The sequence below is a fragment of the Stegodyphus dumicola genome, chromosome 5, assembly GCF_044657685.1.
Source record: "Stegodyphus dumicola isolate Sdum_Otavi_A_Nest chromosome 5, ASM4465768v1".
NCBI lineage: Eukaryota > Metazoa > Arthropoda > Arachnida > Araneae > Eresidae > Stegodyphus > Stegodyphus dumicola.
In genome coordinates this window covers 2,463,262-2,481,805 of record NC_140772.1, presented here as the reverse complement: position 1 = coordinate 2,481,805, position 18,544 = coordinate 2,463,262, and the positions used below count along the sequence as shown (strand labels likewise).

At 36.7% G+C, this 18,544-nt stretch overlaps 1 protein-coding gene across 4 annotated transcripts in view; it reads right to left on the bottom strand.

Moving 5' to 3' along the window:
• Positions 1–9,451: 9,451 nt before the first annotated feature.
• Positions 9,452–18,544, bottom strand: part of LOC146997015 (inositol polyphosphate-5-phosphatase A-like) — a 112,070-nt gene continuing 102,977 nt past the window's right edge. For all 4 annotated transcript variants that reach the window (XM_085816436.1, XM_085816433.1, XM_085816435.1 and 1 more), the window contains one exon: positions 9,452–10,906. In XM_085816436.1, coding sequence (XP_085672562.1) covers positions 10,895–10,906 — 12 coding nt within the window. In that variant the 3' untranslated portion in view covers positions 9,452–10,894. The remainder of the gene's footprint in view (positions 10,907–18,544) is intronic.

Below are 18,544 nucleotides of genomic sequence, written 5' to 3'. Positions count from 1 at the left end.
CGCCTTATCAGAAGTCACCAAATTTTCAGAATGTGCCAAACTCTGGAGTTGATGAGCCTAATAATTCTTCAGTTTTAATGAGCAATTCCGTACGCCTTCCTTCTGTTTCAAGTTGCAACGATTTTTATTTAAAGCCCGGCGCCAGAGGCGATGCAATCCATTGTGGTGTACTTAGGAAAGGCAAAAATTTTGAATTTAGAGAAACATCCAAATTTAGGGATGGAGAACTTTCTAGAATGTAGAAAAAACACTGAGTATCAGAATTCCGGTGCAGCAAAATTTTTAGAATTTGGTAAGACGCATGGGCATTTTCGTTGCTTTCCCCAAGTGTTACATGGATAGGAGCAAGTTTCCGTTAGAAAGTCCTCCATGAAGGCATCCATCTTCTTAGGCAGATACCCCTAACATGCTTTGCCATAATCAAATGAACCAAATCACACCAAACTCTAGATGGAATTCAAATAAGCTTTCTCATAATTCAGTAATGCATTAAGTCTAATCTGTTCAAAAAATATTTAGTCGGCATTCTTCTTAAAATCACAATATATAAGTAACTCGAAAATCCCCCTAATATGCACAAAATAAAATTAAGTAATCAGTTTACTGAGAAAATAATCAGATAAATGTATTTTGCATAAAAAAACTTCAAATGTTTTTAATAGTTATATGTCAAAATCAGAACGTTCTCGACTAATAGAACGTTCTAAAACAAACTGCATTCCTTTTCTTTCACTTTCAGTATTTGAAGACAGGTTTTTCAGTGGTGGTTCAAATGCATTGTTTCCTTTGGAAACTCACGTAACTTCGTTTTTCTGCGTTGTGACAAGATTACTTAATAGTTAATTTTTATTTATTACATAAGCTAATATGAACTAGTTATTTAAAAATTTAATTTGCATCATTTGCAATGAAATCATGACATAAATCAGTATTGTTTAAATATTTTTCCCCTCCACTGTAACTAATTAAGGGGAATGACGCTTTATTGTTGGAATTTTAGGTCATACGATAAGGTTCAGAATAGGATGCTGATATTTCTTTGCAGGTGTCATGAATAATTCTTCCAGAGAAGCATGTAATAAAGCGAGCGAAAATCACGGAAATAATTATTTCTCCCAAATGTTTTAAACTAAAGCCAAAGTTCTGTACTTTAACGTGACAAGTATGTGAAACGGTAACTATCAAATATTCAAAATTCTATTTAAGTGCAAATGTTTTTGGTATTTTATTTCAAATCAGCATTTTAGTTGAGGAAATGTGAAGCTTGAACTTTATTTTATACTTAACTTTAACCTTCAAAATTTACCTTTGAAGGCACAGCTGAATATTGGTAGTTCAATTTGGAATCGGGTTTTGGCGGGCTGGTGTATGAGCACTGTCATGTTTTCTCTCGTGTGCATATAAATAATAAATATTTGCCAAGGGATTGAGGTGGTTATACAGTAACTACTTCTGGATGAGGTTCGCTGTATCCTTAGCGTCATTGTCCTGTTGAAGCACGAATGATGTTCTTAAGCCAAGATTTTGAGCACTGAAATTCAAGTTATAGCTCAGTATGTAAGTGTACATGGTGTCATAATATTACCAATGAAGCATAGGTTACCAAGTCCGTTTGCTGCCATGCAGCCACAAACAACGACATTTTCTCCACCATGTTTCACAGTCGGAGTTAAATGCTGAATTCCAGCTCGGATTTTGGCTTTCTCCTCACATATTGTTGTCCATCAGTCCCGAAAATGTTAAACTTCGATTCGTAGGAGAAAATAACCATGTTCCAAAGCTCGTCTGATAAATTAACTTAGGATTTTGCAAAATATAATCTCTCTGTCCTGTTTATTTTTGAAATGAAAGGTTTCTTTCTAGCTGCCCTTCCATAATAACTCTCCTCAGGTATAATATTCCGTAGAGTCTTCACATTGAACATTTTACGCGAAGTATTAGCAAAAGCTTTGGCTAACTGGGATGCACTTATTTGAAGGTTTTTCCTAACCTCTTTGAAAATGCCCGTTTTCCCTTGCAGAAAATATTCGAGGCCGTCCACTTCTAATCTTATTTTCCGTCGATCCTGTCTCGTTGAATATTTTTACAACACTTTTAGAAGTAAATAGACTTTCAGTTGCATTCCTATAGCACGATAAGTTAAACCCTCATTTCGGAGCTGAATAATCATGTTTTTAGCATTAACATCCAACTCCTTCGAAGCCATTTTATCACAGTATTAGTCAAATAACGTTTTAAAAGTTTTGAAGTAGCACTCCAGGCTTTATACTAACAGGGTGTCTTGCTAGTCTAAACACGTGAGCTCAACATAGCAAAATTTGTGTAAAAGCCATATTAAAATGAAAGTTTCATTACCTCCTGTGTTTATTATGACCAGTTAAAATTGTGAAGCATTTCCTTTGCTACCTAATATGATCAATTATAGGATATTGCCAATGCTTTCTTAATCCACTGTAGCTCCTTAAAGTGCTTTACCCTACGTGGAAATGCAAAACGAGCTCTAAATTTTCTCCCTAAACGCTTTGAGAGGGAACTTAATAGAACAAATAGTTTCCCTTTACACTTCCATGCGTTAATCATTTACGTATGTTCACGTACATCGTACAAATCTTAATCCTAGAGAATGCAACCTTCTTCACTTTAAACACTGTCAATAGTTTGTGTCATTGATCAGCGCCGAATTTATCAATAGTTTGTCTCACTGATCCCCAGCATGTTTGAATGCGTATTATGTACATAGAGAACTCATCTAAACACGATATGTATGAGCATATACGCTTTCAAACGTGCATTATACATATCGCGTCATAAGCGTTTTACGTTATGATGCACATTACACGTACAACGTATTATACATATACCGCGATATTATACATGTTATACGTAAAATGCGATATGTTACATATCGAGTTTATACGTCACTATATATGCATGATATGCATTTAAATGCCATATATATACACGTGTAATGCTTATCATGTACATCACGTTTTCTGTAATTAAATTCTGCGACTGCGGGAATCTTTAGTGGGTTTAAATTCTGCTTCTAGATGAAATTTTATTGTGCCCCTGTGTTTGTGTTCTCTTTGCAACGTTTTCTGTAAGTATGGATTTAGCAATATTGATGTTTGAGTCTGTGGGAATATACGATCTCCAAATTATTATACAATGGAATATCAATTAACAAAACAATGCCATATTTAATTTCCCTTGGCTAATGTCGAGTTTTGTAATTCAAATTTGTAAAATTATGAATCTACTTTCTGCATTGTGAAACGATATTTGCTAGCATGCTTAAAGATGTGGGGTATGGTTTAGTTTAATATAGCAAATCATATTAAAGGGAGGGATGCCTTCGTGGAGGACTTTCTAAGGAAAACTGGTTCATATACACGTTGCACATGGGGGGGGGGAACCACCCATGCCGCACGAACAGTGTACATTTACAAATATCTATGCCTTTTTCAAGATTCGATGCCGGGCCTCAATGGCAGCCAATGTCATCTTACTACTATCTGGGTTCGGCAGCTGGTTTACCGTGGTACCTCTAAACCGTTATACATCATTACTCCACTCCTCCTTGGGGTATAGCAAACAAAATTTCTCAGTAAGAAATGAAAAGGCCCACCAAATTACTGTATTGGTAAAATTCCTAAACAGTAACTTGGCTTCAATTCCGGTCGAAAAGGCTGGCTGTATGGGCGTTTTCATAATTTTTCTCATGTGTAAGGTGTATACGTGCAGTCTGCCATAGAAAGTCCTCCACGAAGAGGTGTATACGTGCAGTCTGCCGTAGAAAGTCCTCCACGCGTCCCTTAGGCAGATAGCTGTAGTTTGCTTTGCCATAATCAACTAAACTAACCAGTAAGAAATAAAGGGAAAATAATCCTTTCTTGTAAAAAATCATCGAGCCTGGGCTCGATTCCAGATGAACGGGCTGGCTGCATGAGCATTTTCCTCATTTGTAACTCGTATACGAGCCAGTTTTCCTTCAACAGTCCTCTGCGAAGGCATCGCTCCCGTTAGGCGATATTCCTAGTATGATTTGCCATAACCAACTAAAATTATTTTTAATGCAACTACAAATGCAGTGGATGAAACCTATATATGATACAAAAGACGCACTGTACAAGAGACCATACGCAAATGTTATTTTGCTGTCCAACTCAAAAGCAATTTTTTAACATGTTCCAAGTTGTAATGTCTCTGGTTATTCTTTGGTAATCGATTTTATGCCCTCCGCAGCGTTAGTCGATTCACTGCTGTCTTTCTTTTCCGCAGTCGTGCACAACATCGTGCTCGGCATACGGTATGAGAGAGTCAAATCCAGGATACTCATACCGTATTCGCACTTCGAAAATACACTAAAATTTTTGAAGATTCAGAGTTATAGCTGGGATTGTTTATTGATTAATAGCAACAGGCATACTGATGATCATGGCCAGTCGTAGCACAGTTTTGAAAGAGGTAACCAGGCGTACTGCGTGCAGTCGGTCATAACATCAACCTCGAGTCGTACTCTAAAAAATCAAAAACGTTTCGCATCCAAGCAGGGACGTATACCGATGTACTATAGTATTTGTTCAATTAAAATATATAATTTGTAGATACGTTAGGTTATTTTGAAGCAGGAGAAATGCAAGATGAGCTTTCATTATTTTATATTTTAATACGTAATTAGCATATGTTAGAATTATAATGGTATTTCTCAACCCATTTAACTTTGCATTTAAAGAGATTTTTAAAGAAGTCAAAATATTTCTGTGTGATAACGATTTAAGTTAAAATCTTTAGAAGAAGCCCTTCTCAAAATTGTAAATGTTATTGCTACGAACATATAATACATTCACTTCCAATATAATTAATCATTAACTACCATGAATGCCACATTAACATTTATAATTACGATTTTAAACAGATACTGCTATTATTTTAATTCAGTCTTGTGGCAGTATACTTAGTAATGCCATATTATTTTCGATTATTAGTTACAAGCAGCAATACTATAATGTTATTCGTATTTATTTTTCTCTGGATTGTTTATTATCTCACTATAAACTATAATATAAATTACGCGAATCGACCAGCAGCGAGTTGATTAATGGTTAGTCGCATTTAAAATAAGATAGTAAAGTTCCTTTGAATTCCTAAATAGAATATTACTTGTTGCAAAATTGGATCGTCTTTGTTTTTATTATATACTCTCTTGAGAGGAAAGCAATTTAAAAAATGATCTGATTATCTCAAAATTTTATACCGAGTATGCAAATCAGATGATTGATAACTTGATTAATAATGACTAATCCATGATCAGTGCAATGATTGTTAACTTCGAACGCAGCGCCTGTTTCTGTTGCGCAACTTGCATAGTACAGTGACGGTTTAATCTTTTCTCCTTCTTGGTGTTGCAGTTTCCTGGAAACACAATCAATAATGCCGTTAAGACGTTGTTGAAAATTTGATAGACAGTTGCACAACTTCGAACGTGGCCGCATTTTAGATTTTCGTGAAGCAGCAAGACGCTCATCGGCGGAAGGCGCTAGAAAACAAATGCTCACGGAAACGAGGAAAGATCAGAAGATTGTGTCACATGCCCAAACGGTGTAATTGTCCGCTATTTAACGTGCTACAGCTATCCACCCGTGGTACCTTCCGTCATCTCATGGCGCTTGCTTGAGGTGGATTTACGCTCACAGCGGCATTGAAGACGTCTGCCTTTATCTTCAGAATACCGACAGAGTCGTCTGGAGTGGTTTTCGTAACTGATCATCGTACTGCCAACCAACTGGCATCGTTGTGTAGTATTAAGCGTAGAGCTCAGCGATGAATCTCCATTCAGTCTTGGAGCAGATGACGATCACCTCCGCGTGTGGAGGAACCAAGGCCCAATCAGCCTTAGTTTGACAGTGGCCATTACTCTTGGTGTGATGTGTCTTACGACAGCACGTCATGTACTGGACAGGACAGGACAGGAAAAAAGTGTAAGGGGCACCATTACATCACATAAGTGGTATTGCCCCTGTACACTAACTATCCAGAGGAACCCCGCTTCGGCATTTATTGAAACATTAAAATGTGGCACATACATGCATTGATTATACATAAATTTGACATGTAACATCTTAAATTTAACATTTACCATGCATTTTATATATTAGGCATTGTAACCTTATGAGTTTTTAGGCGATTCACAGAGTTTTTAAGGTACACAGTTCATTTGGTTTGTAAAGATATTCGAATAGTATTAAGTTCATAGAATTTGCAAGGCAAACAGTTCTTAGTTATACAGAGAGTACATATAGTTATAGGAAAAATCGTTTTCACAGTTCATGTGAGGCTTATGTAGTTTATAAAGTGCACAGTTCTTATGATCTCTTGAGTACACTGTTGTATGGTTTGATGAGTGTACAGGGTGTATCACTCATGGTTGGATTCTGTAGTATGCATGGTGCATTGATCGTAGTTTGCGAGGTGCACGCAGTACACCAGAGTCACTATTAGTTGTTGTCTCTTGTATACTGGGCTTATTGTTACATATACTATGCATTTGTGGTTATTGCTTATATAGCACATATGGGAAGAGACAACTTAACATGCATCCTGCATAGGCAATTTTAAACGGTTTGTTGATGACATCTGCAGCCGTTTGCGTTACCCTTCATAGCATACTATCCTATAGTATACTTCATAGCACATTTTGCAACTGCTCAGCCCCATTTTCACAGGAATGTACGAGAGCAGACAACCCTGGATCGGGAATTCTTAAACGTATACTGGTGTGCTGCTTTTGAAAGTTTTGTAATTTTCTGATTGAATTGTATAAGGTGTAAGTGCGAAGAAAATAATGCTTAATCATAGAGCTAAAAAGATAAAAAAGGGGGTTAGTAGGAGGGAGTGCAACAGCAGACTGCGAACCTGAAAACCTTAGCAAACCGTTTTGGGCGAGCCTTAATATTCTGTCGAATATAATTTCAAACTTTTTATTTTTCATTTATTTATTTATTTTTATTTGTTTATATTTTTCTTTCAAAGGAAGGTAGTTTTCATTGTGCTGGGGATCTTTTTTTTTTTTTTCGTACGGAAAATGAAAGACCCTTTTGCCTCTCTTCCTAGAAATGGATAGAGTTTATTATAAAACCAAAGCTAACTTAAATTTGGAATTTTTACCTAATTTTATATTTGACACTGATGTTTCTTTTGACGTCAAAAAATAATTCACTAATTTGCAAATCACAGAATTACTTAGCTCATGAGTATATTGACCATTTCAGAGGTGAGGTAAGAATAAACCAATAAAATTTATTAAAATGCATCTCAGTTTCAGATTTACATTTTTAAGAAATTAATTGTAGGAATTAATTTTACTCGCTGCTTAAAAATTAAGAAAATGTAATTTATTAATTATCCATGATGAGTTTTCAGTAAGTTTCATTTGAATTAGCAGCATGAGCTTTTACACAAGTTGTTCTTCTACGAAAGTAAAATATCGGACAATAAATAAATGCTTTTACTTACTTTTTTTTTGTTGTAAATTCTTCTTTAAGAATGTTTGTTACCTTGGTGGAAAATATCAGCATGTCTACTTTTTAAAGATCAGAATTCAAAGGAACCAGATCACAAATTTGTGCTTATAATTGTTATTTAAATTTATTTCATGAATTAAAAAAAGATAATTTTTTATACTTGTAACGTTTGAGAAAAAATAATTAACACGAGGTATGAAAAAAGAATCGTCTGAAAACGTGTACTGAAGAAATAAAATAATATATTTTATCGTAAGAAAATATTTGTTATTTTTAAATTTTCAGTATGTTAAAGATTGATATTTTATGAAAATGTATTATATTGGATAATTTTAATATTCGGGGTCATAACAAAGTTTTTGTCTTTATAATTAATATCGCAGGAAGATTAAAATACATTTGATTAATTTTACAAGAATAATTTATGTTGTGCATATTCCAAACATGTAATATTAAAGAATATTTGTTTCTGTCGAATAACGTGAGTGAGAATATGTATTTGGCTATGGGAAGGTTACCTTTAAAATTAATTTCATTTGTTAAAAGGCTTTTTTACAAAAAGTAGACAGTTATTTTAAATGGTTGACTCTGTTTCAAAAGATTCACATATACCTTGAAAAGATGACACATACTTTATATGGTATAAGTGTTAATGGTGGTTTATAATAGAGCTAAATAGACAAAGGAATAAAAGGGGGGTTGGTAAGAGGGAATGTAACAGACTCTTAGACTGCGAGCTTAGCGACAGCATAAAAACTTTGATCCTCTTGGGCGACCGTTAAAATCGTAATTCTTTCAGAATTTTGATTGTTATTGCTTTTATTTTAAATATTTTTCACCATTATTTGCAGCTACATTGAATATTTTAGAATATTATTTACGGGTGCTTTTCGTGTGTGAAAATACATGGTACTAAATTAAAATTTACCTTTGATTTATTCATAACTAAATTATAAGTGACCCTTATGGTTACAAATGTGTTGAATCTTTACATTTCATGAGTTAAATGCGTATTTGCACGGCATGAATTGCGGTAGGAAGGAGTATTTAGTCTAAAAGACTTTGACTCCTAAAGTAGTTACCCTACGGGGTACGTCGTAGTGGGGAAGGAGACCACTTTATGATTTTAAAGTGGAGAAGTTTTTAGTCCTACTTGTAGAAAAATGCAATTATTATGGTAGTTCTGCTCGTGCTGATGTGCTGTGCATTTGCAGCAATGAATATAACAAAGTTTTATCTGTGGCGCCCTTCGTTGGCGAACCCATAAAATAAAAACCGTTTAAAGTTTTGAGGTACCAGAGTATAATGCATTATATAAAATAATGTAATGTACTAAATTTTGAAGCGAAATTTGCACAATTTATTCTTCAGATCTGAAAATCATAACTTAGTATTTATAGGAATAAGAAAATCTTCTGTAGTTTCAGAATTCCTATTACGGCAATGTAGAAAATATTAGTAGAAAGTTAAAAAAATATAAAAATATCAATTTAAGAAACACATCAACGAAAAAGACCTCATTTAAACCGATATTATTTTATCTGGCGTTTAAAAGATAAATTTTTGTTTTATTCAGCACAATGAAATCCATCCTTTTTAAACTACCTAGATATATGTGAAATTCCACGATTTTCTGACTGTCGCAAAGACTTGGATTTCAGGTCTTTGCTTACATTTTTCTTTTAAGCAGAAATATCGGTTTCGCTTTGTCATACTACATTCTCGTCGCAAAATGCGTAAGATGTTAGGTCATGCGACGTCGTTTTGAAATGCGTTGTAAAAGTGCACCTGTGAATTTCGGTCTAAATAAAAAAAAATAAAAAAAATTGAAATAATAATAATAATAATAATAAAAAAACGCAAGTACAAATGCTTTTACTCATTTATACATTTTTGTAATTTTTCACAATTTTATTAAAAGACTGTAATTTTATGTTTGCTATATACTTTATTATTATTCGACACCATAAATATTGAACAGAGTATACATATTCAGTTTTTGTTAGAAGTAGAAACATTTTATCGCTTGGTTGTTATAACTGAATACAAGGACAGAGAATGGAAAAATATTCACCAAAAGAAATTAGGAAAAAACACGAAAAAATAAGTTAAAGAATATATATATTTCTCGCTTACGTATTTTTTTAAACCAAGTGTTTAAAATAGTTATTAGGAAAAAAATATACAATTATAATGAGTCCTAGATTGATTTGACATGTCGAACTAACAATTAATAATAAAAGACACAAAGAACTTGTTGAAAGAACTAGTTGATTTTAAATCGCTTAATTTGGTTATCAGTAAGAGGCAGGTTATATACTGTGAAGACTGGAAAAAAAAAAGTATTTTATGCTTCGCCAAATGGAAACAAATTGGAGCGTGAACATATTTCTTTGAAATTGCTGGTTTTGATGAAATTTGAAAGACAAATATCATAAGTCTTGCAGAGTGGCCATCTATTGCTTTGAAATCGTCGAGTTTGTTAATGAAAGTTAGTGCAAAGTATTAACTTTGCAAAAAGTAAATCTAAAAACTCGAAATTCGATCTTCGATGCACACGTGACCAGGTGTATGATAATGTGTAATCAAAACGGTGATCGTGAAATTTTAAATTGCCTTACGTGTGTTAAAATACTGCTAAGATTTTTTTTAGCAAATATCAATTTTTAAATTAGGTTAAGGCTTTCCATTTTGTTCTTTTTCTTTAATAAACATTAATTTATATTGCATTTATAGTAATTACGCACATGCTATTTAAAAGGAAAGATTCAATAGAGAGTTTCTTGCAAAACTGATATCTTTTTTAATGATGTAGTATAAAAATTGTCATAATTTTAAATAGTTTTAATATTAATGTATTTAAATACAAGGTTATTTATAATTACATGACGTGAAACATTTCAGTTTTTTAATGTGTCAGATTTGTTTCACATATAGCTTTGCGAATTGAGCAGACATTTATTTATGTGGCATGCTAAGATTTATTCGAATGCCACGAAAATGCCGTAGATGCAAACAAAAAGCTGGCTGATACCACAGTTGCATGAAAATAATGGCAGATTCCTCTTTGAAGTCTCAGCTTGTCCTTCAATACGACAGAAAGTAATATCGATATCTTTTCCAAAGCATCAAAATTTGCCGCAAAGCAGAGATGGTTGAGGAAAGTATCTGATTTTCAGTTTGCCACTGTAATGGGATGCAGGAGTAAATATAAGGCACTTTATGAAACATGGTAAGCCTAATTTTTATATTTTTTTTGTTTGCTTTAATTAGAAATATTCTGTATTTTAAAAGCGGCCTTTTTCTTCATTTTTTAGCAGTTTCTTAAACCACTTGGAATTTCTCAGATGGAGGGGGCTCCACTGCTGCTTCTACAGGATGAGCTGGAAAAGAAAAGAATTTTATGTACAAAAAGTGTTAACTGTATTTTGGATAGCTAGTCCATAAGACATTTGGCCTCATCTGGCCGCAACACTACCAGGCATTGATTCAATAATTTTCTGGAATTTTACATTTTCCCCCTAAAGATTCTCAATAGGATTAAGTCATTTAGGGTTTCTAGGTAACTAATTCATGACGCAGAAGTCAGAGGCATGGTGATGTAGGCATGCAGTAGGCAACCGGGACCTGTGAGAGGTGCAATTATCTTGCTGGAATACTGAATTTCCGTATGAAAGACAGGTGATGGAGGATGGGGACGCCTGAAGTTTAACAGAGGTTAACAGGCATATGTTCCGCTTCCTCCCTGGGAGTTTATTTAAGAACTAAGTGTAGATACATAGCCCTACAGGGGCAACTGTTGAACATCTAGTAGTTGAGGTACATTTGCATTAACTTGTTGATACAGGCATGGTTAAAGAAACACTTAATAGGTTATATAAATGGATAGAGAAGATTGGCCAGCAACTCCACATACCGAAGCATACGGAGGGAGATTGATACAAGTAGCAAAACATCGAAATAGTGCCAAAGAGAAAACAGCCCAAACCATGATTAAGTCGCCATGGCCTGGCATGCAGGATCCATTGCTTCATGAGCATGATGTCTTATTCTGAGTGTGTCGTCATTTTTAAGACTGATTACTCCCTGATACCAGATTCCAGAGTATTCCAGAGTCCATTTTCCGTGTTTTGTAGCTCAGGGAATACTCGCAGCTAGATCAACACACACAGAGCAATGGTTCTCTCTTGGGCACCCGAAGCACTTTTCAAGAAGTGTGGGTCGCATAGTTGGTTTACTGACTGAGCCCTGATTGAGCTGGGTGATAATTTAAGGTAATATTTGGCTTGGCTGGCTATGCAGAACTGGGGTGAGACGTCTTTGGAATTTGCTCGCTTGCTATGTATTTTCTTGCTAACCCTGCATTCGGGGAAAAGTATTTCACAATGTCAGCCCTATCTCTGTGACACTTTAGGGAACTGAAGGGCAACGTGTGTGGAAAGCGTCGGTGATCAAAGGTGTGTAAAAATTTGAGTACTATAGTACTAGATACACAGCGGTTATCTTACGAAATAAGAGAGAGGGAGGGAGGGAGTGAGTGAATGTGCGAGAGTGAGAGTGTGTGCGTGATTGTGAGAGCAAGAGTGCGAGTGTGCAAGAGAGAGTGTGTACGTGCCGGAAAGTATGTGAGTGCGACTGAGTGAGAGTGTGTGTGGGTGTGAGGAGTGTTTGAGAAAGTGCAATCACACACTCTCTTACAGTCACACACTCTTTGAGATAGTGTGTGCGAGAGCTAGAGAAAGTGTGAGTGTGAGTAAGAGTGCAAGAGAGTGAATGGGTGCGAGAAAGTGTGTGTGTGCACGAGTGCGAGAGTGATAGAGAAAGAGCGAGTGAGAGGATGAGTGGAAGAGAGTGAGTGTGAGGTGTGTGTGAGTGTGCGAGAGAGAGTGGGTGTGAGGAGGGTTTGAGAGAGAGAGTACACTCTCTAGCACAATCACACACTCTGTCTCTCACACTCACTCTCTCTCTCTCAAGTGCGAGAGTGTAAGAGACACTCTCTCTCGAGTGCAAGAGGGAGTGGGTGTGAAGAGCATTTAAGAGGGTATTCTCTCTTGCTCACACACCTTTCTTTCACTCCCTCTTTCTAGAGTGCAACAGCGAGAATGCGTGAGAGAGGTGCGTGTGTGCACGAGTGTGAGAGAGCATGTATGTGCGAGAGAATACCTGTGTGTCAGAGTGCATTTGAAAGAGTAAGTACGCTCTCTCTCACACTCACATATGTGCACTCTCTCTTTCGCAGTCTCACACTCTCCCTCTTGCCCTCGAGAGGCAGAGTGTATGAGTGCGAGAGAATGCCTGCGAGTTAGAGTAAGTACACTCCTGACACCCACTCACTTTCTCTTCCACTCATACACTCTCCCTCTCTCTCGAGGAGAAGAGGGAGTGAGTGGGTGTGAGGAGTGTTTGAGAGTGTGAGACTGCGAAAGAGAGTGTGCATGTACATGCGAGAATACGTGAGTGCGACAGAGTGAGTGGGTGTGAGGAGTTTGTGCGTGCACAAGTGCAAGAGAATGCCTGCGAGTGTGAGAGAGTGTACTTACTCTTTCAAATGCACTGACTCACAGGCACTTGTGCACGCACTCTGTCAAACGTTCCTCACACCCACTCAGTCTCTCTTTTGCAGTCTCACACTCTCTCGCACTCGAGAGAGTGTGTGAGTGTGAGAGAGAGAGTATACTCTTTCTATCAAACGCTCCTCACACCCACTTACTCTTTCACTCTCCCTCTCGCACATACACGCACACTCTCTCTCTCTCGCACTCGAGAGAGAGAGTGTGTGAAAGAAAGGTGCGAGTGCGAGAGAAAGTATACTCTCTCACACCCACTCACTTCCTCTCTCTTGCAGTCATACTCTCACTCACTCTTGCTGTAGCACTCGCTCACACTCACAATCTCTCTCGCACTCGTGCACTCGAAAGGGGGAAGTGAAAGAGAGGTGTGATTGCGAGTGAGTGTGTGAGCAAGAGAGAGTACCCTCTCAAACGCTCTTCACACCCACTCACACTCTCTTGCACTCATACTCTCACTCACTCTCTCTCGCACTCGAGAGAGTGTGAAAGAGGTGAGAGAGTGCGAGTGTGAGAGAAAGTGTGAGAGCGAGAGACAGAGTGTGTGATTGTGCTAGAGAGAGTGTACTCTCTCTCTCAAACCCTCCTCACACCTACTCACTCTGTCTCTTGCACTCATACTCTCACCTCTCTAGCACTCGCACACACTGTCGTACTCACACTCTCTCACACGCACATTCTTTTTCGCAGTCTCCCACTTTCTCTCTGCCACTCACGAACTCTCTCTCGCACTTGAGAGAGAGTGTATGAGTGCGAGAGAGTGTGTGAGTGTGAGTGCGAGAGACAGAGACTGTGGGTCGCAAGAGTGAGAGTGCTAGAGAGAGTATACTCCCTCAAACGCTCCTCATACCCACTCACACTCTCTCCAATTAGGAGTAGTAGATGTATTATACCAAAAATAATAAACAACAGAAGAACCCGCATACTGTAGATATAGAAACTTCCGATTCCGACGTTGAAGAGAGTGACAATGAAGATAATGACAAGGTACAGGGTGATTATAATTAAAGTTGCGATTTCAGAACATTAACTTTAAAACTACAGGTCAGAATGACTTGATATTTTGCCAGAACAATCGAGAGGCAATGAAATTTTGTTTGGCGAAGGGAAAAAATAGTTCCAAAATGTGGCGATAGACTACGCTAGCAGGGGTAAGACCTAATCAATAACCACACGAATGTTGTTAGCCAAAAGAAAATAATAGACTCCAAGGCTTTAAGACAGGCAAAAAGACATGTTTACAGTGAATAGTTTAAAGAATATGTGTGTACAATGATAATGACAAGAGAAAAAGGAAAAGCTTCATGAAAACAAACGTGCATAAGTTGTTCGATATGGCATCCACCTTGTTTCGCTACTAGTTGGAAGTACAAAACGACGTGTTCCAGTACAGTTCCGGAGGGTATCTGTGCTGATGCTATGAATGTGGTAAGTGATGGTTGCCTTCAAGTCGGCCAGATTCCCAACCTACCGACTGCAAACAATACTTTTCAGGTATCCCCCAAAGCCAAAAATCACATGGGTTTAGTTGGGCGAACGTGGCAGTAAAACTGTTGGAAAATGGCAGGTTATGATTTTATGAGTGGTCAGCAGTTCCTTCATAGAAGTAGCAATGTCCAGAGGAGCACCATCTTGCATCTTGTGCGAACCACTGATGCTGCTGAATTGCCAGAAGGACATGGTTAAGCAGTTAATGATCCCTGCAGATGTGATCTCGAAGAAGAACGGACCTATGACAAACGCTGCCATTATTCCGCCCCACAGTGACCTTTTTAGACTGAAGAGGTACTCGCTGTAGCAGGAACGGATTCTTGATCACCGATATCCTGCAATTTTGAGTATTTACAGAACCTTGCAAAACGGAATGGGCTCCCCCAGACCACAGAATATTCCCTGGCCATCCATTCTTCACTTCCATCCGGGCAAGAAATCACTGTGCAAACGATTCACATGTTTCCAGGTAAGCAAGTAGAAAGTTCTGCACATGAGTTAGCTTGCACGGATAACAGCGCAAGATGTTCCACAAAACATTACGCACAGTGCTGATAGGCATATCCAACATTCTTCCAGTTCCCCATGCACTGCTGATTCCTGTATCACTGTTCGTCTATTCTTGGAACTTTGTAGCCACATCTTCCACTGTCGCAACTGGGTTTCGTCCTCTACCTCATTTCACGTTAAATAAATCTGTCTCTTTGAATTTATCCATCAGTTTTCACAGGCCGTAAGCGGTTTTGGGGGCGAATTTTATGCCCTTTAATGTCCAGAACTTCCTGATGGCTGTTAATACAGAGTCATCGTTCTGACAGAAAAGTTTCACGAGCAGAGCGCGATCCTTAATTGTCAAACAACGAAGCATTTAAGCAAAGCATTACGTGTTCCGCTAATGTTCTGCATTTTTATCACAGCTACATCTGTGGTGTGCATGTCAAGTCTTGAAATATCCATATCTCTACAACAGCCATGTAAATCCTGACAATGGCATCTATCGGCACATTTTTTTAACTACCGTATTTGCCGGCATATATGACGCACCCCTTTTTTATACACATTTTTGAAGGATAAAACGTTATCACTGATCATTATAATGAATTTATAGTATTTTAAATATAAAGTAATACAAATTAATAATTTCTGCAAATATGCAATCTATACGGGAAAAGACCATCTTTTAATTTTTTTCGTCAAAATTCAGATACTCATCTCAAGAGCTAACTGGAAAGTCAATAGAAACCTTCTAAATTAGCATCAGAGTCCTCATACAACAAATTGTCCCCTGTACCCTCCAGTGCATTACTAATACCACATTTCTTAAATGATTTAAACACTATCTTTAGTTTCACAGCATCCCAGTTGACAGTTCTTATCATTTTATCAGTCGGGGTGGCCCGAAATGCCTATCTATAGTCTTGTTACCATACGCAATCACACGTACCTTGTATGTTATGTTATAGCAATGCCGACAATGGTTTTTGAGCTATAACTTGGCAAGAAATTAAAGATAACTGAACAGTAGAAATTTCACACGCTTAAAAGTCGTTCACAAAAATTGGAAAGTTTTCAGCTGTGATTGTCGATATGTGCGCATGCGGGTTCAATGAACTTTATGTAACTAATGTTCCCATACTCTGCAAAAAACAAGACAAAAGATTGTGCAACTCCGAATAGAGGAAATTTTGAGAAATAAATGTAATCGAAAGCTGAGTAAGACGGATTCCGTTGTTCAGACCTATTTTCAAAGACAAAAAGTGCGTCTTATACGGCGGCAAATATGGTATTTTTCCTTCACTAAACAAAATTCAATTGTTTCACGATGGTTCAGATTCCATTCGTAAAATATCCAGTCATTCTGACTGGTAGTTTTAAAGTTAGAGCAGCGTTTTGATATCGCAACTTTAATTATAATCACCCTGTAATTGTTGAAGATATTGCTAATGAGGATGAAATATTAACTCATCAAGTTCATTATAATTAATCAAGTTTGAAAAATTGTTAAGACATTTAAACATTCTCCTACAAAAAATGCCTTATTTGAAAAATATATAATAACTGGAAGTAAAACAGAACATGTTTTAATATTAGATTCTAAACCACGTTGGAACAATTTACTCCTAGTGATGGAACGATTTATGAAACTGAAATATGCAATCCCCAAAAGCAACAATTGACTTTAATCTCCCAATTAATTTTTCCGATACGGAGAGATTCTAATTTCTTAACAGTTAGTGCAACAAGGAACAGCTCACATCACTATTTAAAGAATTATATATTACATTGAAAAATCGCACAGGAGAAAGGCATACTGAAATAGAAAATGGCTTACGGTATTTACATAATTATAATGATTTAAAAATGAAAAAGAGGAAGAGACTAATCAAATCAAGTTTATGTTAAATTTTCTTAAAATGAAAATAGAAAGAAATATTAAACTTTCACAAACCTATCCACACACAGAAGAATTCGGTACAGTTATCGAAGATGATGATGGCACTAATGTCGATAGTGAAAAGAATTGTCTCTTGAACAAAAATTAGAATTAGCACTAACTAAAAAAAAATTCAACAAGCCAAAATAAAATACAGAAATCAGTTTTATCCAAAACCATCCAATGAGAAATCGATTTATTTGAAGATGAGGGATTTCGAGATAAATACTTGGAAAAAGTATATCGCCCTTGCTAACAGTACCACCTACTAGTGTAGATGCTGAAAGAGGGTTTTAGACAGCTGGTAATTTTTACACAAAATTACGCTCCAGGCTCAATTATGTTTTTTTAAGATCACATTTCAAAAATTTTAATAGTACCACAGAATACTGATATTTACACTTTTTTGTGATTTAAATATATAAGATGGTCCTCGTTTCTTTACAATTCTTTATATACTGTTATAATATATAAATTATGAATGATTTTTTGGTGGTATATACTCTAATAAAATTGGCAAATAAAACAAAGAAACACCTGTGTTTTCTTTCTTTTTTTTATAAAATTCCTACTACCGGTATTAAATCTAAAAACTACCGAATACAGGTATTGAAATTTTGGTCCGAAATTGCAATACCTAATCATGCCTACCTTACTCCACCCTAACCAGTTTAGCCTCTCTCCTCCTACTATTAGGGCTCCTACTTGTAATCTTGAAATTGGTATGGCTGAAATGATATACGAGGCAGTTCCTGACGCTCTTAAAGCTTTTTCCTTAGAAGTTATAGCTACAAATAACCCTAGCTGTGAGTGGATCCACATTTCTACTGATGACACTGCACGTAAGGAAAATACTGGTGCCGGTTGTACTGTGAAGGATATTTTGCGGAATCCTATTCTGTTGATCTGAATGCCTCTAACTTCGACGCAGAGATTTTTACCACAGGAAAGGCAATTTTAAATCTTCTTGTACCTGATACTAACTTTAGCAAGGCAGTTATATTTGCTCACTCCCGAGTGGGCAGCTGTCTCATACACCTACTGATTACTTTCTTGTTGAAGAGACCAAGATAAATGTATCCAATGCAATGGCTTTTGGCTCGGAGCTTGTTTTTCAATGGATCCCCAGCCACTGGAAATGAAAAAGCCCATCTTCTGCCTAAAAATGGCTGTAAGCTATCCTGGCGCAGCCCTTGTTTGTCATAAAATCTTGTCGATTAGGTGGATGGGGCTGCGCCCTATTTGTACCCTAGCCACATTATGCTATAATGATTTGAAATCTGAATGATAAAAATGATTACTTTAGCCACATTTCTCACTCTCCAATTAACAGTTTAGTTCTGAGGCAAAGAGGAAAGTGGACCAACTTTTAAATGTATAAACTCCTTTCAACCGATAAAGTGTGGAATACTCTTGTATTTTCGCCTATCCCAGTGGACATACCCCGTGCATTCTTTACGGCAAATTTTCAACTCTCGACAAGACATTTTATATAAATACCTGCACCGCATTGGTGTAGTTGCTGATGA